General features: G+C 43.8%; 1 protein-coding gene across 1 annotated transcript; it reads right to left on the reverse strand.

Moving 5' to 3' along the window:
* Nucleotides 1-14,780: 14,780 nt before the first annotated feature.
* Nucleotides 14,781-16,128, reverse strand: HOXD1 (homeobox D1). The gene is made up of 2 exons (XM_039250113.1): nt 15,483-16,128; nt 14,781-15,115 (listed from the first exon to the last, which is right to left on the reverse strand). The coding sequence occupies exons 1-2, from the start codon at nt 16,126-16,128 to the stop codon at nt 14,781-14,783; spliced, it is 981 nt and encodes a 326-aa protein (XP_039106044.1).
* Nucleotides 16,129-24,448: the final 8,320 nt, after the last annotated feature.

The following is a 24,448-nucleotide window of genomic DNA, read 5'->3' on the forward strand; positions in this document are numbered from 1 at the left end:
CTCCGTTGGTTGAGTGGCCGACTTTGGCTCAGGTCATGATCTCATGGTTCTTGAATTCAAGCCCCACTTCGGGCTCAGTGCTGTCAGCACAGAGCCTGCTTGGGATCCTCTGTTCCTCTCTCTGTACCTCCCCTCCTTGCGCTGTTTCTCTAGAAATAAATAAATAAATAAATAAATAAATAAATAAATACATTTAAGAATTTAAAAATTTAAAAATCTCTTCAGTAATTATGGTGTATAAAACCAGTGAAACACTAAGCAGATAAGGAAGGGAATCCAGTGTTAGGAAGATGAATACTACAGCTCCTTTCCTTTCCTTGAGGAGACCAACACGATGCAGATCATTGCAACAACGTTTTGTGTACAAAATGCAAAGTGGAGCACAGGGGGTTTAGGAATTGAATTAAAGTTAATCAAACTATGAAACAAAGCAAGAAGCAATTGGCAGCGGGATCTTTGCCATCACTTAGTTCAAAATTCCCACTTTGAGCTGAGAAAGTTCCTGGAAACTGAAAGAAATGGGGGGGGGGGGACCTACTCCATTTCTCTAGTGCTGGTCTATGAAGCAACTCACAATGAGTTTCCAGGGGAAGTTGTGGAATCCCTTCTCCAGAGATTTTATGATAGACATTGAAGCCTTATGTATCCAATGGGCTGCCAAATTTGTTAAAGCAACTGGATGGGCGCCAGACTGCCACTTCATTTTGTGCTGTGTAGACACAGTCCTAAGCATGTGAAGCTCCCTTAAGGCACTTAAAGTTATTTTTGGACTTGTCTGATCTCCCTTACTACTCAGTTTTTAAGTTCCTTGAGGGCAGTGCATCACACAGGGTTCTGAGGGGCACACATTGGACCCACTCAAGTTAGATGAAACAGGGTGGGAGGTGATTAGGTGTGGTTCCCCCAGAGAGCCACAGAACTTCGCACGAAGGAGGCTCTCCAGCCAGCCAGGAACACCTCCCTCAGTGTAAGCCAGCACAGGTCCTGGAGCTGGCATCACAGTCGTGGCCAGGAGAATCAGCTCTTCCTTTACCCCCAGAAAAAGTGGAGACCTATTGGAGGAAGAAGGAGTAGGCACCAGGTCAGCCAAAATGACCAAACCGATGGCAGCCACAATGTAGTACAAAAGTACAAAAATTTTAGTACTTTTGGCCAAACGAAGATGCCTAGGACAGTACATATCTATTTTAAATTTTCTCACAAATACTTAGAGGTATCAAGTTGCTAATAAAATAAGCCAACTTTGAAATAAAGCCAACGAGGGGCTCCTAGGTGGCTCAGTCGGTTAAGCGTCTGACTTCGGCTCAGGTCATGATCTCACGGTTCGTGGGTTCGTGCCCTGCGTCGGGCTCTGTGCTGACAGCTAGCTCAGAGCCTGGAGCCTGTTTCAGATTCTGTACCTCCCTCTCTCTCTCTGACCCTCCCCTACTCACGCTGTCTCTATCTCTCTCAGAAATAAATAAAAAACATTTTTAAAAATTTGAAACAAAGCCAACGAAAGAACTAGCATTTTCTCATGGTAGTTATTTAACCTTAAACTAGCCTCCTGGAGGCTCCACTGGACCTGTGCTTTGGGTGTGTCTCCCTCAGAGACCACCTTGACATTTCATTGGTCTTTCTACAACATAAATGAAAGAGGGCTAGCAACGGACATTTTAGTGTTGCTCCCCAGAAAAAATACAAAACAAATTAAGAATATTGTTCTTATAAAAAGTTTGCTTGTACCTTTGGAAACTTGCTTTTCATATAAAAAGCAGGATTTCTTTAGTTTCGCTTTGGAAGTATGGAAAAATGATAAGAAGTCTAGTTTTAGAGGGTGGTGGATGGGCAAAATGGGTGCAAGGGAGTGGGAGACACAGGCTGCCAGTTACAGAATGCATAAGTCATGGGGATAAGAGGTAGGAATGTAGTCAATAGCATTATAATAGCAATGTGTGGTGACAGATGGTAGCTACACTTGTGGTGAGCACAGCATAATGGATAAACTTGTCCAATCACAGTGTTGTACACCTGAAACTAATGCAGCAGTGTGTGTCAACCATACTTCCATTAAAAAACTATGTTCCATAAAATAAAACAGAGGATCATTTCCCATATTTCTCGGTTCTCCATTTTACTTAAGCTAAACATACTCTCTTCTTATTCTTCTGCTAATCATGAATTCTGCTTTTATCAGCACGATTCAGAGTTTGTTTCCAACTGGTAGGATGAAAATTGAACATATGTGACACCCAAGTGCTGAATTCCCTGTTGAAGAAATGAATGATAGACCTTATCTATCATTTATTCGACTCATGTGTACACCCATGTATATTACAGACATTTTTATTTAATTATTCAGGAATTGGCCCATGAGATGCATTACCAAATTCCTCTGGGGTCTTCCGCTGACAAAAATAAATGCAAAGGCTGTGACTGTCAAGTGCAATTTTCCCTTTTTCATATATTTTAAAGTAATGTCTTTATTACCTCTACATTTAGTGATTCATTATTAAAAAATTTTAAGCAACATAGAAAAGAACTACAAAGAAAAAAATCAACAAAATCCTGACATGTAGGAATAACCATTGTCAGCATTAGATGAACATCTTTTTTGACATTCCTATCTATGTAGATGCACAGGAGGAATGATAGATGAACACACGCAGAGATAGCTTAGTACACAGAAATAATTTTCTAAAACTGGGTACATACTGTGTGTGTTGTTTTTAAAATAAAAATATTAAATCTAACGCACAAGAGAAACAGATGAAACTAACAGGTAACTATTTCTTCTTTACTAAGAGAGTAGTCCCTAAAAGAGCCTTCTGACATTAAGGGGGGAAAGTACTTAAAAACTTGAACATTTTAGGGGTGCTTGGGTGGCTCAGTCAGTTAAGCATCTGACTTCAGCTCAGATCATGATCTATCTCACAGTTTGTGAGTTTGAGCCCTACATCAGGCTCTGTGCTGACAGCTCAGAGCATCAGCTCAGAGCCTGGAGCCTGCTTTGGATTCTGTGTCTCCCTCTCTCTTTGTCCCTCCCCTGCTCACTCTCTGTCTCTCTCTCAAAAGAAATAAATAAATAACCATTAAAAAAAATTTTAAGTTTGGACATTTTAGCAACTCAAATGTGTTTTTCCATTTTATGAGTGCCCCTAATACTACATAATCTTAATTCGGAAAGCTTTAAGTTAACTCTATTTGTTCTGAGTTCAAACTGTTAATTATGTTTTACAACTAAAATTTGAAGGGAATGGGAGCACCTGGGTGGCTCCGTCGGTTAAGTATTCCACTTAGACTCAGGTCATGATCTCGGTCGGTGAGTTCGAGTCCCATGTTGTCAGGGTCTGTGTTGACAACTCAGAGCCTAGAGCCTGCTTGGGATTCTGTACCTCCTTCTCTCTCTGCCCTACTCATGCTCTGTCTCTCTGTCTCTCTGTCTCTCTCAAAAAAATAAAGATTAAAAAAATTAATAAAATAATAAAAGAAAGTTGGAAGAGAACAGAATTGAAAACTCTGAAACTTTTATTTACAAATAATCAGGGGCTAGCTCACCTTTGTCTTCGTGATGCATATGAAGTTAGGAACAGGTATAAAGCAATACTTTTATTCATCTTCGATCATTCAGACTGAGGTTCATTCAGTTCTTTGGTATAATAAAATATGTAACATAGTTTTTGTTTATGAGACTCGTTAAGAAATCTGTAACTTTTTTAAAAGCTTTTTTTAATATTTATTCTTAATTGTTAAGAGAGACAGACAGAACACGAGCAGGGGAGGAACAGAGAGAGAAGGAAACACAGAATCTGAAGCAGGCTCCAGGCTCTGAGCTGTCAGCACAGAGTCCCACGCAGGGCATGAACTCACAAACCGTGAGACCATAGTCCGAGCTGAAGTCAGACGCTTAACTGACTGAGCCACCCAGGCACCCTAACATTTTTTGTACAAACTATATAATTTCCGAAATTCAGGGCCAAGCCAAAAATCACACACTTTCAATAAAAGTAGGCTTGGACAGTTCTTGGAATGCATCACCATGTAACGAATTCCAAAGCTTCCTCAGAGGCACAAACACAGCTGGTTTTGAAGTTTGCAAAGGAACCATATGCTACTAGAAAAAAAGATTATTCTGGTTATATGTGGGCTTTTATTTGCTGTCAAAACAGAAGAATAAATCGGGCTTCTTGTCAGGTTAATCCAAGGAAGTTTAAATTGTTTTTAAAGTGGATTAAAGATTTTTAGGGACAAATAGTATGTTATCCTTGTTTGAATAAGATATATATTTTTAAACTGTATTTGTTTTGGGGGGTTTTGTTTTTTAATTTTTTAATGTTTTCTATTTATTTTTGAGAGTCAGAAAGAGACAGTGCAAGCAGGGGAGGGTCAGAGAGAGAGAGAGACACAGAATCCGAAGACAGGCTCCAGGCTCTAAACTAGCTGTCAGCACAGAGACCGACGCGGGGCTCGAACCCACAAACTGTGAGATCATGACCTGAGCAGAAGTCGGACGCCCAACCGACTGAGCCACCCAGGCGCCCCTAAACTTTTTTTTTTGAAAGAGAGAGAGATAGGGTGAGCAGGGGAGGGACAAAAGGAAAGAGAGAGAGAGAGAGAGAGAGAGAGAGAGAGAATCTTAAGCAGGATCCATGCTCAGCACAGAGTCTGACAAGGGACTCAATCTCATAACCATGAGATCATGACCTAAGCAGAAATCAAGAGTCAGACACTCAACCAACTAAGCCACCCAGACACCCCAAAAATTTTATATATTTTAACTTGTCCTTTGTAGCTTGTTATATTTATTTACTTTGAATCTTTATTTTCCACAATTCTTTTATAAGCTAGTCATTTCTTTTCTTGCCCCCTAAGGTAAAGCTAAAACACTTCATGAATTTGAAACATAGCTCAGGTTTCAAATGTAAGAGAAGATATAAACATTTATATATGATAGAGTAATTACTCATACATGCAACTGAATACTAACACTATTTTGACAATCAGGTCATAGGCATTTAGGAAAAATAAAAGACTTTCTATTTACATAGGATTATCTTGCCTTAAAATATCCCTCTACAACAAGCTTTTCTTTCTTTCCTTCCTTCCTTCCTTCCTTCCTTCCTTCCTTCCTTCCTTCCTTCCTTCCTTCCTTCCTTCCTTCTTTCTTTCTCTTTCTTTCTTTTCCAGTTTAAGGGCAGTCTTTCATAAACACACAATGGAAATACTTACAGGTTTATGCACAGTAAGAAAATTCATGATTCCTCACTGCCAGAGTAGGTAGAGGGAGGAATTTCTTCTTTCTGTAGCAACAGAATCAAAAATGTGGTTGATCCTATGTTAACTTTGATGTCAACAGAACACAGCAACCAGAGTCTCTTTTTATCTAAGGTTGATAAATTCAAACCTGGGGAAGTGCCACAATGTAGGAAACTCATGTAAATCATCACTGCAATCTAATTTATGACACCCGACCCTCAAAATACCATGTGTGTGAATTCACATGTCCTTTTGGATAGGGAAGAATTGAGCAGATGTATAACGGACTTAAGTTTTTTGCATTGCTTGGAATGACCTAGTAAATTGGAAGCAAAGGTCAATGGTCTAATGCCCCTTTCATCCTTTATTTCTCCCTGGGTGGGATCTTCTAAGGTCTTGGGATCTTAATTCAGTGAGTACTCAGCCATGGCTCTCAAGTATTCCTTAACTACCATTTTACTTTAGTCTGTTATCATGTACCACCTATAGTTTGCTAATTTTATCAGTAACCCTAAACCTTAATTATTCACTCCAACCCGATTCCCTATAATTCTTTTCTTTTCTTTTTTTTTTTTTTTTTTTTTTTTTTTTTTTTTTTTTTTTTTTTTTTTTTTTTTTTTTTTTTTTTTTTTTTGAGAGAGAGAGTGAATCAGTGTGGGGAAGGAACAGAGAGGGAGAAAGAGAAAGAGAGAATCTTAAGCAGGCTCCCGACTCAGGGCTTGGTCTCACAATTGTGAGATCCAGACCTAAGCCAAAATCAAGAGCTGGATCTTCAACTGAGTGAGCCACCAGGTGCCCCTGATTCCCTGTAATTCTTGTTCCCTTCTCTGTATCTCTTCAACTCTAGCTGTTAATACTCTGTGCCTGGCACTTAAGAGCTCAATAAATATATGTTATATATATATATATGAATATTTCTCTCCCTCAGCCTGTGTCTTTCCAACTTAGTTTCCTGTTATAACTCTCATAACCCATCAATCCTGTATTAATAATTCGTGAATGTTTATTAAGCATCAGACATTGCGTTAAGCAATATGCATGTGTTGCCTTTGTTCATCCTCACAACTCAATGAAATAAGGATGCTATTATTCCTGTCTTTAAGGGAGGAATGGAGGGCTAAGTGACATCGCATTATCCATCCTAGGATTTGCTCCCAAGCCTTTCTGCCTCCAACATGCATTCTTATAACCACTACATTTAATTGTCTCCAGACCCTTCTTGAGAAACCCCACACTAGACCTTGTTTGGTTTCAGAAATCCTCTTCCAATGGTTCTGTTCCCATAAGGTACTCAAGTTCCCACACAGTACTCAAGTTCCCATAAGTTACTCAAGTGATTATAGTAAGTAATGAATGCAATACAGTATATTACACCTCAAACAGCAACCAAAGTGTATTATACATTATATTCTATAAGGATGAAAGGGGTCCTTTTAGATAACATTCACAGTCTCTGTTGGTTTGCAATATATTCAATAAAAAGAATTTGCTTCACCTGGGTGGCTCTGTTGGTTGTGGCTGACTCTTGGTTTCAGCTGAGGGCATGATCTCACAGTTTCTGAGTTCTAGTTCTAGCCCTGCATCAGGCTCTGTGCCGACAGGGCAGAGCCCCTTGGGATTCTCTTCCTCTCCTCTCTCTGCCCTTCCCACACGCCCCCTCTCTCAAAATAAATAAATTTAAAACAACAAGTTTAAAAAAATGTGCCTTGAAGCTCAAGGAGGGAAGTCTATAGTTCATTCTTCACCTCCTTGCCTCCTATTGGTAGTTTATTGTGTGGTCAAGAAAAGCTCGTGTTCTTCTGTGAATAATGAAATATAAACAATAATAGGGCACCTGGGTGGCTCAGTTGGTTATGCGTCCAGCTCTCAGGTTGGGTCATGATCTCACAGTCGTGGGATTAAGCCCTGTCAGTGCAGAATTTGCTTGGGATTCTCTCCCTCCCTCTCTCTCTGCCCCTCCCCTGCTAGTGCTTGTGCACTCTCTCATTCTCTCTCTCTCTCAAAATAAGTAAGTAAACTTTGAAAAAAGAAAAGAATACTCAGCACGAGGCTCCTGGCTGGCTCAGTCAGTAGAGCATGTGACTCTTGATCTCAGGATAATGTGTTTGAGCCCCACATTGAGCACAGAGATTACTTAAAAAAAAAAAAAAAGAGGAACACTTAGCAAATAAATTGTTATAATGTTCCTGGCAGAAGAGGTGCTTAATGAGTAGCACTATATGTGATGATGCACTAAAACTGCATTCAACATTCAACAATGAATACAGAATCACTATTATCTAAAAGGTACCCAATGAGAGATAAAATGTATAACAATGGAGAGAAAACTAATGGGGTGGGGGGGTGGGGGAAAAGGGAGACAGTGGCAGGGAGGGAGAGGGAAAGAGAAAGAGATCTCAGCAGGGTATTGTAAGTGCTGAATGAGCAATACAAACAAATGCTACAGAAGCTCAGAGTTCACCTTAAGTGTGCATGGTGCAGAAAGATGCCACAGTGATGAGATTTGAGATGTGCCATCCAAAGATGGCTTTAAATAAGCAGAAAGAAGGTGGGAGATAATTATGAGAGAGGAATGGCTTAAGAAAAGGTTCAGAGGCAGAAAAAGCATACATTTCCTTGGGAAAAAGAATGAAGAGATCACATTAACTAAGGTGAAGTTTCTATGTCAGGTGTGAGATTAACGTGGATGGACACAGACGATGAGAGACTTGGATCTCAGGCTAAAACATTTGAGTTTCTCCCACTGGCAACCAAGAACTGCAAAGAATTTTAAAAAGAACAACATAATGAAGACAGGGTTTTAAAATGGATTGGCCAAGGGGCACCTGGGTGGCTCAGTCGGTTAAGCGTCCGACTTCGGCTCAGGTCATGATTTCACGGTTTGTGGGTTTGAGCCCCGTGTCGAGGTCTGTGCTGGCAGCTAGCTCAGAGCCTGGAGCCTGCTTCAGATTCTGTGCCTCCCTCTCTCTGACCCTCCCCTGCTCACACTGTCTCTCTGTCTCTCGGAAATAAATAAAACATTAAAAAAAGATTTTTTTTAATAAAATAAAATGGATTGGCCAGGAGGTCAACTGCAGGCAAGGAGGTCAACAGGGCATCCATGAGTAGCCAAATGAGAGATGATAAAGCCTGAACCAATGGAGAAGGAAAGAAGGGGTGAGACATTTTGAAGGAAAAATAAGTAGGGCTTGGTGACTAATGGAAAGCAGGAGCAAGTTGGACATTTGTATCTCTTTTCCTGAACAGAACAGAGTATTTACTTTGGAATCCCACGTATCTTAAAGGAAGAGAAATTCAATATTATTTCGCTATTCTGAAAGCTGTCGACTTTGAAGTATTAAGAATAAGGAGATTGAGGGGCGCCTGGGTGGCTTAGTCGGTTAAGCGTCCGACTTTCGCTTAGGTCATGATCTCGCGGTTCGTCGGTTCGAGCCCCGCGTCGGGCTCTGTGCTGACTGCCAGCTCAGAGCCTGGAGCCTGCTTCAGTCTGTGACTCCCTCTTTCTCTGACCCTCCGCTGCTCACGCTGTCTCTCTCTCTCCTAGAAATAAATAAAAATATTAAAAAAAAAAGAAAGAAAGAAAAGAATAAGGAGATTGAGAATCTGAACTTGAAGCACTGACACACATTTGAAAAAGTTTCTTTTTAGACCCTAATTTATCCATTCAAAGGGAAGTGGTAACTCTGGGGGAAGCTATCACCATTGTCAGCTCTTTTGTTCAAGTTAAGACCAATGAGAAACATTACCTAGTTTACACATACACACACAAGTAGGTGAAAATGTAAAGGCTTCTTGTTGATGCTAATCTTACACAGCTACATACTGTTAAATAAACTTTTCAGTAATAATCAGCAAAATAAGGAATTGTGGCAGAATACTAGGGTGATATGGAAACTTGATGATCACCCAGACCAAACCCCTCTGTTTTATAGAAGAAATAGAGACCAGGGAAGTTATGTTCCCTTTCACTTAAAAAACACAACTCATGCTAAAAATCCACATGTCCTCCCTTAAGAATAATGTTCTCTTTTTTTCCAGTCCTTTACCTAAGCTTCAGTGATTCCATCCTTCTGGGAAATGCTTAGAAGCCAACTGTGTAGCTGTGTCCTCTCCGGTTCTATATTTCTCTTCTGTTTATAACACTGAGAAGGAAATACAACCAAAAAGAGCCTCCTGGATGAGGTAGAGCTCCTGTTACAAGACAGTGAAATAGTTCAGCCAGCCAGTAGCCCAGAAGAGCAGAGTGGGATTGAGACACTCAGTTGTAGAACAAAGCCCCAATCTGTTCTTGTCTGCATTATCTACTACTTGATGTACCTAAAAAGGAGCAAACAGACATTCAGTTTCCAAGATGTTAGAGAGAAGCAATCATTGCTATCATCTTACAAACAATGTCTGGATACTGGGAATGAGCAACAGTTTCAGGAGGGGGCAGATAGGGATTTACCATGAACCCAGAGAAACTTGGGGCGCCCAGGTGGCTCAGTAAGTAGAGCATGCAACTCTTGATCTTCCAGTTGTGAGTTCAAGCCCCATGTTGGGTATAGAGATTACTTAATAATAGAATCTTAAAAGAAAGAAAGAAAATTAAGCTTAATGAAGCTTAATGAAGTTAATGAACTTGGGCCCTTTTGGGTCCTGGAAGATACCCTAGCAATTTTGTATTCGTGATTTTTTTTCTTCTTAAAGACACCCCCCAAATTGTAGTTTCGGCTCAACAAAACCCCTAAGAAGGAAATATGCTACTTAGTCTAGCGCCCTCTAGAAATGCCACAAAAGTGTCAGTGACCTGCTATGTTAGCTATTTCCAAGTTCAAATGACCAGTCTTTGGCCACCCTTTGAGTTTATTAAATTATATCAATAAGACCAGTAGAAGTAGAAGAGATAATGTTCAAGTCTTTACAGTCTAAGCAATAGACCTTCCTTTTATGCCAATATTTAGGAATTCTTTCCTCCTGGTTCACTATTGAATGTAGTTAAAGTTAATATTTAATTTCTATTTCTGCATAACAATTAGAACCTTCAGAAGCAGTTACAAGTGAGATGTTAAATAGAACTATTTTGTATGTTTGTTGCATGTTCATGCTCTGGAAATATGCTATAGAGGTCAAAACCATGAAAACCTTGATTTCTATTTAGAAGGAGATTTATCATTATTTATGAGATATTCCCAGTATGATTTCACTTTAAAACCACAAATAAAGTTTTAACAATGGGCATTTTTCTTGTTGAGAGGTCTGTGGTCAGACCAAACATCTCTCTGAACCTGATTAGGTCCTGGGGTTTTTAAATTCAATATTCAGCAAATATGGAGCATTTGTTAGGCTGTAAGAAATAATTAAGAACTCCAGAGCTACTGCAGTTCTCCTGAGTCTGCCCCTCTTTTCTGATGATATGATAATCGGACCTAACCTTGTCTGGTCTCGGTCCTCACCGTGTATGAGACTGGGATAGAAGACTCACATACAATTCATTTTGAGGATTTAGGTGACATTGCTTTAGGTTTTTACATGAGCAAGCCCTTTGTTTGCTAGTACTCAAGTAATGGAAATTTAAATATTATTTAATGTTTTATTTCTTCTTCCTCATTCCCAACTATCCTGAATCCAGAAAAACAGATACGTGGTATTCTGTGAAGACAAAAGAACATTGAACAGTACATTATACAACAGCCAGGACGGTCCACTGTGTATTCATTCTTGTAAAGGACTGCTGATGGGTAAATTAGCATACTTAGTTTGAATCTTTATAAAATAGAAATGGGATTGTTCTAGCAGTTTCACAGCGTGCAGAGCTACCATCATACTCCACGAACGATCTGACTCAAAATAATGCAAGGCTCTGAATAATTGGAAGGGGAAATGTTCTATAAACAATTCACATGGGTTAGGTACCTCCACTGACAAGATATATTTAACAAAGTCTAAAATTCACTTTTCCCAGGGATGTGTGGGTGGCTCAGTTGGTTAGGTCAAGTCATGATCTCGAGGTTCATGGGTTCCGGCCCTGCGTAGGGCTCTGTGCTGACAGCTCAGAGCCTGAAGCCTGCTTCCAATTCTGTCTTCCTCTCGCTGCCCCTCCCCCACTTGTGTGTGCACACAGGCATGCTCTCTCTCTCTCTCTTAATAAAGAAACATTGGGGCGCCTGGGTGGCTCGGTCCAGTTGAGTGTCCGACTTCAGCTTAGGTCATGATCTCATAATCTGTGAGTTCGAGCCCTGCATCAGGCTCTGTGTGGACAGCTCTGAGCCTGGAGCCTGCTTCAGGTTCTGTGTCCCTCTCTCTGCCCCTTCCCCACTCACACTCTGTCTCTCAAAAATTAATAAACATTTTTTTAAATTTTAAAAAAAGAAAAAACAAAAAGTAAAGAAACACTAAAAAAAATTTAAAATTCACTCTTCCTGTACAAACACAGTATCACTGTAATCCTATGGACTGCATTTACTTCCTTAGGACTGAACTTTTTTCCAATGATAGGCTTAAAATAAAATATGCAGAAGTCATTGAATTGTTTCTGTAGCACTTTCATTGCTGGAAGGGACCTCCAGAGGTCACCTAGTTCATCCCATCTCCAGCCAGGACTCACCCTAATACTGAATATAGCTATATAGTGATCTGCATTAAGAAAGCTTTTAAAGATCCCTGGGGTTGGTCAAAAAATAGCTAATATTGGCCTGATTCATAGAACAACATAATACATATGTCAAAACAGCCACCCTCATCAAGGAAGATATCCATCAGGGTTAAGTGCTAGCCGTAGCTTCAAACGGAAAAGCTTTATTTTCTCAGAGAAAACGGGCGGGCGGTAGATTAAGGAAATGACCAAGCGTGTTGGTATTTATTGTTGTTGTTGTTTAGGTATACCTTTAATGCTTATCAAAAGGGAAACATGGTCTTGTCAAAGACCACTGCGGGGAAGCCCTGAGGTGGCTAGAGCCAGGAGATCACACTCCTGTAACTAGTCCTTTCAAATAGCTACAAAGCTGGGAGTGGAAGGGTGAGATGGGGCTGTTGTGTCAAGATCTGATTAGCATCAAGTCAATGAAGGGCAGATGGTGAAACACAAGAATAATATTGACAATCTGAAACTACTATCATACTGTATGTTAACAAACAGGGATTTAAATAAAACCTTTAAATAAGAGGGTGAAACTGTGAGGAAAAAAAAAAAAGAAGGATATTGACAGGCCTGCGTTCTAAATGATCTCTTTTCCCCCTAATCAGCTGAGTTTATTAGAGCTCATTTTTATTTCAACTCCACTGTGGGTGTGAAGGACAAAAATTTAAGTGTAATTTCAATCTCCTATAACAATCACATCACAGTTTTACAAGGATAATAATCCTCCACAACTGCTTGACTTTCTAAATTATTGGATTAAAGCACGACACTAGGGGCGCCTGGGTGGCTCAGTCGGGTGAGTGTCCACCTTTGGCTCAGGTCATGATCTCGTGAGTTCGAACCCCACATCAGGCTTGCTGCTGTCAGCTCAGAGCCCTCTTCAGATCCTCTGTCCCTCTTCTCTCCCTGCCCCTCCCCCGTGCGCTCGCGCGCTCTCTCTCTCTCTCTCTCAAAAATAAATAAAACATTAAAAAATAATAAAGCACTACACTAGAAATTAGAAGTCTAGGTAAAAGGAGAGCTGAAGTTCTTATCTGGATTGTTTGGGCCTTCATGCTTTTTGGTTGACCTATAGATACAGCTTAGCTATTCACAAAGTGAGGACTTGCCCTGACAACTGTCCAGAGTATCCACTTGGCTTTGTGTATTAATGTTGCATTTTTTCACATACTATTTCCGTAAGGTTGCATGCAAGCCTGGCCAACCAGGAGTGCTTGCAGGGTTAGGAGCTAGGGGTTTGGGGTGAAAATAAGTTTACCACATACCCACCCTCTTGCCAACTTTCAAATTTTGTGCCTGTACTTCTTTCAAAGAATTCCTTTGAAAATATTTCACTTTTAAAAACAGAGAGTCACCGGGGCGCCTGGGTGGCTTGGTCGGTTGAGCATCCGACTTTCGCTTGGGTCATGATCTCGCGGTTCGTGGGTTCGAGCCCCGCGTCGGGCTCTGTGCTGACCTCCAGCTCAGGGCCTGGAGCCTGTTTCAGAGTCTGTGTCTCCCTCTCTCTCTGACCCTCCCCTGCTCACGCTGTCTCTCTCTCTCTCTCTCTCCTAGAAATAAATAAAAAACATTATAAAAATTTAAAAAAAAAAAAAAAAAGAGAGTCACCTCTGTGCTCTCTTATTAGGCCAGATGCTTAGTCTGGGTTACAGGAAGTGGAAAGCCTTTGCCAGCCTCCTTTGTAATTCCTAACTTTGGAAATGGGAATTCAGCCACTGGGAACTTTTTGATATGCAGCTGCCTTTCTCAGACAATGCTAACCCACTAACAGAATCTTCAGGTTGCCTTTTCCTCACCGGAGAACAAGAGACAAAAGAATAAGGAGGCCTTTCTGCGGTGTCTTTTTGGCTTTATGACATTCCCACAGTGGACATCTTTGAGTTAATGTGCAGTCTCCGTATTCACCATCAAACTCAGGCACTTTATGGTACCTCCTTAGTCACTCGAATATTTGGCAGAGTGGATTTTTTTCCTCCCTTAAGCTGCTCAGATAATTGTCTGTTACTTGTTTGTGTAAACAACCTATTAAAAAATTGTTCTTTTTTAAAGTTATCAGTCAAAAAATTCCCAGAGTCAAGAAATTCCAAATTGAAGAAACCCAATTAGCTCTTCAGAAAGATAATGGAAATGAAAGGAGTGTAAGGAAAAACAGAGAGTGGCAGATTCTGTAATTTTTATTACAAAAAAAAAGTTCAAACTCTTTACATGCTCTGACATTCAATGCCATGTAGAAGTTCATTGCAAGCAAACGTTTTAAAAAATATACATACTGTATATATTTACATTCAAGTCTGAGTAATTGGTGTCAAGGTGTAGTTCAGGTTCGAATCTTCACCCATCCTGTGGATTTGTTCAGCTACTAACTAAACAGCGATTGTATCTTCACTCAGGCACATGAAGAGGTAGAAACTGCTTTTTAAAGGAAAAAAAAAACTGGAGTGCAAATGTGAAGATCATCTTTGAAGCAGCTTAGCTACATCAAGGAGGCCCTAACTAGCTTTGGTCATCTCCAGCTGAATACACGTAGCCCGTCCTTTAAATTAAAATCAGAAAAACTTTGGGTAGACGTTCTTCTGAGCACATCGCGCAGGTTGGCAGAGATCAGCAACTCCACCACTCTGCACCCAAGACTTGCATATGACTAAGTTAGGCAACATAGCAGCAGGGCTGGGCTAACAGCCGGGTACCTTTTCCCTGATAAGACACAAATAAAACAAACGAGTGGCTTAAGAGACCTCACATTGATATCTGTACACCCACAGCCTGGAACTCAGAAGCCGACTAAGATATTTCGTTTCCCAAGTGCAACTCCTATCAATTTTTGCCCATGCCTACCTCCATCCCAAACTGAGCTAGTGAGTCTAGATAGGGGCGAGGTAGCCTATGACTTCTGCAGGCCAAGGCTTCTCATTCTCAAGCCTAAACCTCATGAGGACTCTTGGGCCTGAGAAGGGCTCCCTGGGTTCTCGCCAGACTTGGTGGTGCTGGTTCCTGAGAGGGGGAGCTGGAGGGAAGCCACAGGGGTGGCAGAGGGCAGAAGCCCTTCTCGTTCTCTTTTCTTCTGTTTCATCCTGCGGTTCTGGAACCAGATTTTGACTTGCGTATCATTCAGCTGCAAGGAGTTGGCTATCTCGATGCGTCGGGCTCGAGTTAAGTACTTATTGAAATGAAACTCCTTCTCCAGTTCTGTCAGTTGCTTGGTGCTGAAATTCGTGCGGATCGCGCTGGAGGGGCTAGCGGCTCCACACTCGGCGAGTTTGCCTGCAACGTAAAGACAGGGCATCAGTGAGGTGACAGCGCGCGGGCCCAGAACGCGGGCGAGCAGCGGGGCTAGTTAGAATCAAAATCACAGCGCAGGTCCCCCGGGCTCCGGGGACACAAGCTGTGCCAGGTGAAACCCTCCACGGAGAGCTCCTTCCCGAAAATCCTCAATGCCTCAATGGCACACTTTCGGAGCGTGTACTCGGGGCACGCTCAGTGGAACGCGTCTCCTCTAATACTTCGGAACGCATTTCCTTCATAAATCCTAAATCGCCGTCCAGAGGGGCAGCTGCAACGCGCTCCCAGCACAATTCTGCGGAGGCGGCTCCCAACCCCAGCTGCGTCCGTCCAAGGCCCAAGTACTTACTTTTCTTAGGGGCGTTCCTCTTCACTTTCATCCACTCGAAGGTATTGAAGGCGGCGGGGAGGCCGGAGGCCGGCGACGCAGACTTGGGGTAGGAGCCAGGGGCCGGGGACGCGCTCTGGAAGGTCCCAGGGTGGCCGTCGGCTGGCTCTTTCAGACACGCCGGCAAGGGGCCAGGGTCGCCGAAGGCCGCGTAATCCACCTGCCCGCTGAGGAGAAAGGAGCCACCGCCGGAGAAGACGGCAGAGGCGGCGTAGTGGACGTGCGCCCCGCCGTCGTCGGCCGGCCGCCCGAGCGCGCACGGGAAGTCGTACGCCGGCCCCGGCCCCAGGAAGCCGTAGTCCGCGCCCCCTGCCGCGGCAGGTGCGGCGCCCGCCTCGTAGGCGCCCTCCAGGGTGCACGGCGCGTAGGAGGGCGCGGCCGAGGGCGGCGCGGGGGGTGGCGCTGGGGTGGCCGGGGGCAAGGGCGCAGGTCGGGCGGCGGCCAGGGGCAGGCAGCTGACGAAGGCGCCGTCGCCGCTGCCCAAGGGGAAGGCGGGTTGCAGGGCCACGGGCCGGGCGTCGGCGCGGCAGAACTTGGGCGCGAAGCTGAGCACGTCGCCGCCGCCCCCGCCGCTGGCGCACGACACGTACTCCAGGTAGGAGCTCATAATTCCGGCCCACCCGCCAGAGCGGGGGCCCGAGCGCGGGGCCAGGCAGGACCGCCGCGGGCTGCGCCTCTCCGCCTTTGCTCTCTACCCGAGCTGCCTTCGCCGAGCCATGGCGAGAGGGCCGGAGGTAAATAGTGGCCTAATATAGCGGCGGGGGTGGCCACGTGGCGCTGGCCGGCCAATGGGCGCCGGCCCCGCACGGCCGGGGTCCCGACAGGCGCGCTGCTCCAAGCGCCTGCCCCGCCGCCAACTTTGCCAAACCTGCGGGTGGCCGCCGTCCAGCGACCCCCCGGCCGCTAGGAGAGCCGGCGCGGCCCCGGGGCGGCGTGGAGAAGGGCGGGGCGAGAGCGCAGGACGCCTGCCCCCTGGGACGGGTACTGGACGAAGCGGGAGGAAAAAGGCAAGACTAGCGACCCGGGTGAGGACGAGAGGATAGAGAAGCTGCTTCTTCTGGATCGGTGGGTGGCAGATCCCTCGGGGGCGGATGGTGGGCACCGAGGTGGGGAAGGGGTTAAAAAGGAGCGTGGAGTTCGACCCGAGGGCACTGCTCATAGTCCTTTTCTTGCTCAGGGTCCTGTGCGCTTTCGGTTTTCCTGGCACCGGTGTTCCCCTTCTCCTAAAGCTAGAGGACATGTTTACTTTTCCCTCGCTTTCTGCCTCCCGCGGATTCACGGGACTAAATGTTGTGCCGTAGGCGTTGTGTACCTGGGGCAGCACTAGATCTTGGCGTTTAGACTAGATTTTCACGTTACTTCGGCAGATTTCCCATCAGTTTCCGCTCGATTTCCATTTGTGGCGTCATGGTGCGGGCGAGGGCTAGAAAGCTAGGTTTTGATTGGGACAAAAGACCAGGCTTCTGCCTTGCAGGGAAGTTTACCACACTTCCCCCATAACTGGGTTGTCCAAATAAAGCGTCTGCGCTTGGGTGGGGGTGGGGGGAACTCTCGTGCTCCTCTCTGGAAGGCTGGCCCCCGCACCCGGGCTTTGGCTGGGACGCTTGGCTCGAGGGCGCAAAGGCTTCCCAGGGACCCGTCAGATCGCAGAGGTTTGGACGGGCTTGTACCTTGAAGCAATTAAAGCTTCTGTTCCATCAGATAAGTGCTGCGTCGTCTCCTGCGAGTGAAATCTGAGGGCTCACAATGTTAATGGGCTCACGTCTTTCCCTTGATAATATGGTTTTGTTTACTGAGTGTGGAGAGACGGGAAATAAAAGTGCAATTGGCACAGGAAATGAAGAGTAGAAAGGTTACGAAGACCGGCGTTACACTGACAAACTTTCCAGCTTCCTTGAACATTTCTTTGGGGCTGCAGGAAAATAACAAAATTATATAAATAAATGTTATTTACACACAGCAGTCATGAGAGAGGGTGGCTTCCTAAAACTGTGTGAATAGGGTCTACTCTTGGCTTATTTAAGTGCCCTTGAGAATTTCATCTATTATAGCCTCTTAGTTATGGTGACGGAGGTTTTATTATTGTTTCACTGATCCACTTGTCATGAAAGAGCGATTGAGCCCTTGCTTAAAATTCCACTCTGAGGAAGCCTGGAGAATAGAAGCCATCACAGTCCTGGGGAGCCAGTTCCTTACAGGGATGTGAACTTGTGAATAAACAGAGCCACACCAAAAGTGTTCCGCTAGTGAGGCTGAAGTTGAGCCAAGATGGGGAGCAGGTAGGTGGAGGGTACCCGCCTAGGAGTGAGCACAGAGCTAATAGTTCAGACGTCCCTGCAGCTGCTGGAGTTCTGGGATTTGATTGGGAAATGGAATCCCGTGCTGAAGATAGCCCTTCAAACTTGATGTTGATACTTCAGTCTTCTCCTTTAGCCAATCAGATGACAAAGGTGCTAAATTGTTTTTTGAAAGAGAAAAATAGAGCTCTCTGGACATGGTAGAGAAAAATACCATTCTCTGGAAATGGTAGAGCTCTTCACATCTAGCTCAGACTTCAGATGTAGAAGCGCTTTTTTGCTGTCCCCCACTCCCGTCTCCATACAAAAATATCAGCAACCCAGGTGCTGCTGAGTTCACGTAACACCTCTTGTGCCCCTGCCCCTGGCTAGACTTTAAGAGCCAGTTGTTGCCAGTAGAATGACCCAGTGTGCACACCCCTGTCTCAATAAGTGTTTCTCTCTCTCAAAAGGGTCTCAGTTAATCACAATTCCTAGGCCCAGAAGCCCCAGCAGGTCAAGAAGGAGGATGGCCTTGTAAACCTTTCTGGAGAAGACGTCCAGAACGTCTGCAACTCAGGACATAGGACCAAAAGCTCAGTCTGATTGCCTGGCAGATCTGACCCAAACCTATCACATTAAGGGCCTTTGCTCTAAGGTTTCAGGAAAACAGGCAGCCTAGGTGCCTTGGCAAAAACTTCATTGCAGCAGACACCAGGTTTCTGCTGCAAAGCACTTGGGGCGCAGGTTGGGTCCTTCCTGTCCCAATTAAGCATTGACTTTGATCCACCCATAACTTTGTCCACACTGTTTCTCTGAAGCAGAGTTTTGGAGATTGAATTTTTGCTGGTGGAGGAAATGTTCCAAAAGAGAATGAGATTTTTTTTTAAATTGTGTTGTTTTGTTTTCAGAGCTATGAGTGGGGGGAGGGGTGTTCAGTATTTGTTCAGACCCAATTGCAGTTCTCTGATAATCGCCTACAGAGAGCTACATTCTGTTGGTCCCTCTCTCTACTCCCTTTAACCTCTCAGGCTTTGGCATATCCTACACGTTGGGGCCCAGAGCTGCCATCTCAACTCCTGAGCTGGTTCTCCACTTGCTCAGATTGGAGCCAAGACTCTGGTCATCTCAGACTCAGAGTTAACCTTCCCCAAGGACCTACTGTGTAAGAACATTTTGTTAGGGGAGGTCTAGGCTGAAAAAAAAAAAAAAAAAAAAAAAGGAAAAGAAAAAAACCTCTCAAACCAAAGGAACAAGGGATTCATTTCTGGCCCGGGTCTCAACTATGCTATAAATCTACTCCAGAAGAATCTGAATCTATATTTCTCTAAGGAGAGATCGGGTGATACTATTGGAGGAGCTATATGCAGAAAGATGTGAACATAGGATATTTTGCATAACTTTAAAGTTTGTCTCCTAGATGTTCACAGAGTATGGGAGAAATGGCTTACTAATTTTATTGCTTGTTCAAGTCATGAATTCCCAAGGGTCACTTGCACTGCTGGGTCCTGGTGCTGTGAGTTCTCAGCAGGAGGTGACAGCAGAGGGGCCTGATTGCCAGGTTGTGTTTGATGTAGGAATGCTTTGAAATCTCTCCCATACTGCTAACCAGGGCAGCCACCCTCAAACACCCTCCACCATCCCCCCCCCACCCCATGACAACCTTTGTCTCTTACTCGAACAACAAGCTTTTTTTCCCCTGCAGACAGAAGACAGAAGTGATGGAGGGTGGCACTCTGGTCTTCTGTGTTTGCAGTTGTCCCTAAGAAGCCTCTTGCAACCCTTCTCCACAAGCCTCTTAGTGTTACTCCCTGGAGACGCTTTGAGCACATGCAGACGCTTGGCTCCACAGCTCCAAAGGGTAGAAAGGCTCTTGCTTGTTGGGGTGAAAAGGGGGGAGCAGTGGGCTTTTCTCTCAAGTAAGATTTGTAGTTCTCTGCAGAAGCCTTCAGTCATCCCATGATGGAAGCAGGGGTGAAGGGGATCCTAAGGACAGGAATTCTAAACCTATCAGAAGCCTGATAACATGACCCTCCCTGAGGAGAACAGTTTGGAGGGCTGCGCCTTTCCTTGAGAGCTCTGTGAGTGAAAGGTTCATGGGTCAAGCTTTTGCCTGGCACACAGTAAACATACAAGAAATCCTTGTTGGATAGAAATAAAAATGCACAAAATGGTGTGTTTTTACCATGATGGATATTGGATAAAGGATATCTTTAGATAATTGGCTCCCCAAACCAATTCATGTGGGTGGGAATCCGTGAAGCTTTTTTTTTTTTTTTAAGCTTCTTTAAAAGTGCAGGTCCCTGAGCTCACCCAAGAGATTTTAATCTAGTATGTCTGACTCCAGTAGGAGTTTTAGTAAGTCTCTTGAGTGATTCTAAAGCAGGGTTCTTTGGAACCATTATTTTGAGAATTTCTGCTTCTCAGAAATTGAGGTGGGCAGTGTGGGAAGAGAGGGGTAATTCTGTGGGAGGGGCCCTTGGCCAGCATCGTGAGAGCTCATGGCTAGCTGGAACATGGTATACCTCAACAGTGCCCAGAGGCCTCTGGGCAGTAGGGGCACAGAATGTGAAATGGCTTTCACATTTCAGCTTGGCACCCCAAGTCTAGTTGGGGTAAAGTTTTCGTAAAATATCCTTAAGTCGTAGTCAGTAGAAGTTTCCCAAGTTTTGCTGATAAAATAGTGCTTTGTAGAGACCTGGCTTCGGCTCCTTGCCACTTTCCTAACTTGGCTTTAGGGATGTCAGTAAGGTAGGGAGTGAAAGGGGTTTGTCTCTCCCAGTGTCTTTATATATATTTTTTTAATGTTTATTCATTTTTTTGAGAGAGAGAGAAAGATAGAGCACAAGCGGGGGAGAGGCAGAGAGAGAAGACGACAGAATCGGAAGCAGGCTCCAGGCTCTGAGCCATCAGCACAGAGCCTGACACAGGACTCAAACCCACGAACGGTGAGATCATGACCTAAGCCAAAATCAGACATTTAACCGACTGAGCCACCTAGGGCCCCTCTCCCAGTCTATTTAGAGAAAATTTAGAATATTTTTGAGATAATGGAAAGAAGGAAGGGAGAGGAATGGGAGTCTCAAGAGCCAGCTCTTCTTTCCTTCCACCTCTCCCAATTTGTCTGGAACAAGCATCTGAGCGTCAGGGATCCAGAGGGGATGAAACGCCCCTTGGCCTAAGCTGTAACTCTTCCTTTGATTAAAGATGGACGTTTCATGTCATAAAATGTCAGTACAAGAAGGCCCCTTAGAAATAAGTGACATTGAATCCCTCATTTTAGAGAGGAAGTAACTTCACTTAGAGGTTAAAAGACAAAAATGTCCTACAAAAATAAGGGAGCTAATGTGGGACTCCCAATGGCCCACAGTCTACAAAGAGGAAAGAGTAAAACAGCCCCTCCTTTGCAGTGTGGCAAGGTCAATGCTGAGCACACAGCAGTATTCAAGGAGGCACCCTTGTTTCTGGGAGACCGCACAGCCAGTGTGGCTGACTGGAAGGTTTGCTGCCCTTCCTTTGCAATTTGTTTGCTGAACTGGTGCTCCAGATTTCCGGGGCCCCACCTTGAGCTACTCCAGCAAGAGAAGGTAGAGATGGGTCTGGGTCCCCACCCTCTCCACCCAGCAAGGGTAAAGGATCCCCTCATTTCCTGCTGAGCTCGATCCCTGGGGGATCAAAACAAGAGATGTCTTTCTGAATAGTACAAATTTAGGACAGTGTGTGAATACACACAGGTACCCAGATCAGTTACATTTGTACTAATCTTTTACTTTTTTTTTTTTTTGCTCCTTTATTTTTTAAATAGGTTATACATTTAAATTTACATGGTTCAAGATTCAAAGGGTACAGCCAGTCGTATGCAGTGAACGTCTTACTCCCATCACCTAGTTCTCCTTCACATAAGCACCAGCTATGAGTTTTTATATATCTTTCCAGAGATACTTTATACGTTTCTATCTATAAATCCCCCCACATTTTTGGGGGCATAAATGATAGCATATCAGAAAGACTCTCCTGCACCATGCTTTTTCCCCTATTGTATCTTGAAGGAAAATGATTTCATATAGATGCATACAGAAGTTCCTGGCTTATTTTTACCACTTTGCGCTGTTCTGCTGTACACACCTACCACAGTTTATTTAACTAATCCCCTGTTAATAGATATTTAGCTCATTTTCAGTGTTTTCCTATTACAAACGCATGTTCAAGTTTTTAACCTATTAGAAATCCCCAGACATGGAATTACTTAGTCAAAAGTATGTGCACTGGCAATCTTGATACAAATTGCCATATTGCCCTCCTTAGAAGTGAATCAATTTATGCTTTTGCCAAGTCAGTGGGATAGTAGAGTTTTTTATTCTTGCGGATCTGATAAATAAAAAATAATACCGTTTACTTACCCTTGTAGCATCTCCAAAAATGTCATTCTTCCTTATCATGTTTGATCCTTTCATAATTGTATTTTACAAATGGTAATACTGACATTACAGAAAAGATACTGTTTATTGTTATCACACCCAATGTAAATGCCCAAGGTCAGATGTTCAACACTCTTTCCTATATTGCACTGTGCCACAGGGAAGCCTAAGGTTCAAAGACAGTGGGTGGCTTCAAGCATTCCCTGAAAGACACATGATATAAAAAAGCTTTCTGACATCTGCTAAGAGGCCTCCTCTTTAGTGGTCTGATACCAAGACCACATTTCTGCATGTGTCCCTGGAGAGTACACTCCGGAAGCAGAGGAGCTCTAATTAGCAATATGATCTGACCTAGTCCTAAGCATTAGCCTGTATTCAATATCTGAGAAGCAGTAGGTTGTTGTTTTTAATTTTCCTGAGACTTATTTCTCACTGGCCACCCAGGACCTAAATATTGATCAGCATGGGGTGGGTAAGAGTATATTTTCCCTAGGTTTGCCTACAACTCTCACTTAGACCTCGTGGAGATACCTGGTGAAGATAATACACACACACACACACACACACACACACACACACACACTACTCTACTGATAAACTTATGAGGTAGATATCTATAGACTGTTTCATTGATGATGCAACTGAAGGCCAGAAAGATTAAGAGAATTGTTTAGGGTCATACAATGTATCAGCAAAACAGAAAACACAGTGTAGACCTAAAACGGGACTTCCTGCAAAGTCTTCTCTTCCCCCTCCTGTCTTCATTTTAATGAATGACCTGACTACTTTATCAGGGCCTCTAAATAGAAGCCTAGGGATTAACATCCATAACTCCTCTTTCACTCATCCAATTAACAGCAAGTCTCGTGAATTTGTCCTCCTAAAAGTCTTCTTCATCCTTGTTACCTTAGTTCCTCTCTAGGCTGGATTATTGCAGCAGCTTCCCCTTCTTTTTTCCTTCTTGCCTCCTACCTCTCTTCCAATCAGACAGTATCCCAAAGAGCAAGCTTTCCAAATAGATAAAGGCATGTCCCAGCTTAAAACCTTCAGTGGCTTCCCACTGCCTGCAGATTAATTCCAGACTCCTTTCCATGAACCTCATACAACTTCTTTTGCCAGCCAGATGCTCTACTCCCAACTCTCTTTGTTCCAGGTCTAGACCTTGCTCTTTCTTCCCTCCCTGCTTTGTGTGTGCTGCTCTTTCCACCTGGTATGTCCGTCCTTCCTAGACCTGAAAAACTCATACTTCAGGAATCCAAATTCACCCCCTTTGAGCAGCTTTTTTTGTCACTACACTTGTGTTAGTGGCTCCTTCTCTTTATTCCAGGAACCTTTTGGCCACACCTCTGATCTAGCATCTGTCACACTGTTTTATGATTCTTTTTCTTCCCCAGTAGATCAACTATACACTATTAGTGACCTATTTTTAGATCTCAGAGTCCAACACAGTGCGCACAGGAGCTGATCAGGAGATACTGCTGAAAGGCAAGGATCGAGAGACAGACTCTGAACCAAGGGCAAGAGAACCAGTATTTTAATTGCTTAACGAATTCAGGACACTGTGCAGGACCTAATGCTACTGCTTATATCTTTATAGAGTAAAATGATAGTAGGACATCTCTCCAAAGCAAGTTAACTGCCACCTGAGAGGATGCTGAGAGGAGAGAGAGGGAGGAGCTGGGATTTTCCCTCTTTCAAGGGCTCTTTCCTATAGGCTAAGGCAACACTTATAACTGACTTCAGAAATTTATCAGCTGATGTCACTCAGAAAAAGGGTAAAAGAGAGGGTAGCCTGAAACGTTCTGGAATTTATCGAAGACTACAAGTACCCCTTAGAATGGTTCACCATCCACTTTACCCAAGCCCTCCTGCTGTAAACAGCTCTAGTGCTAATGACCGACCCCCCCCCCCCACCGCGCGCGGTGTTCAGTCTATCCCTTCATGGTATTTATAAAATGAGACCCAGAAGAGCTCAAGTAAAAATACTCCAGTCCTTCCTTCACACTAGAAAAGAGAGGAGAGGCATATCATTGTGGTTGGTATTTTAAGTGTATTTTTATTGTTCTTTTTATATGGCATTCAGGTTTAGTTCCAAGTGTAAGAGGGGTGTTACCCTGCTTCCTTCCACATAAATTAGTCCTGCAGGTAAATAAGGGAACTAAACCGGCTCCGCCCGGTCCCTGAATTCTAGTCACTTGGGAATCCTTTTTTAAAAACTCTTAGGGGCGCCTGG

Source organism: Hyaena hyaena, unplaced genomic scaffold (assembly GCF_003009895.1).
Source record: "Hyaena hyaena isolate Hyena2069 unplaced genomic scaffold, ASM300989v1 scaffold_359, whole genome shotgun sequence".
Taxonomy (NCBI): Eukaryota; Metazoa; Chordata; class Mammalia; order Carnivora; family Hyaenidae; genus Hyaena; species Hyaena hyaena.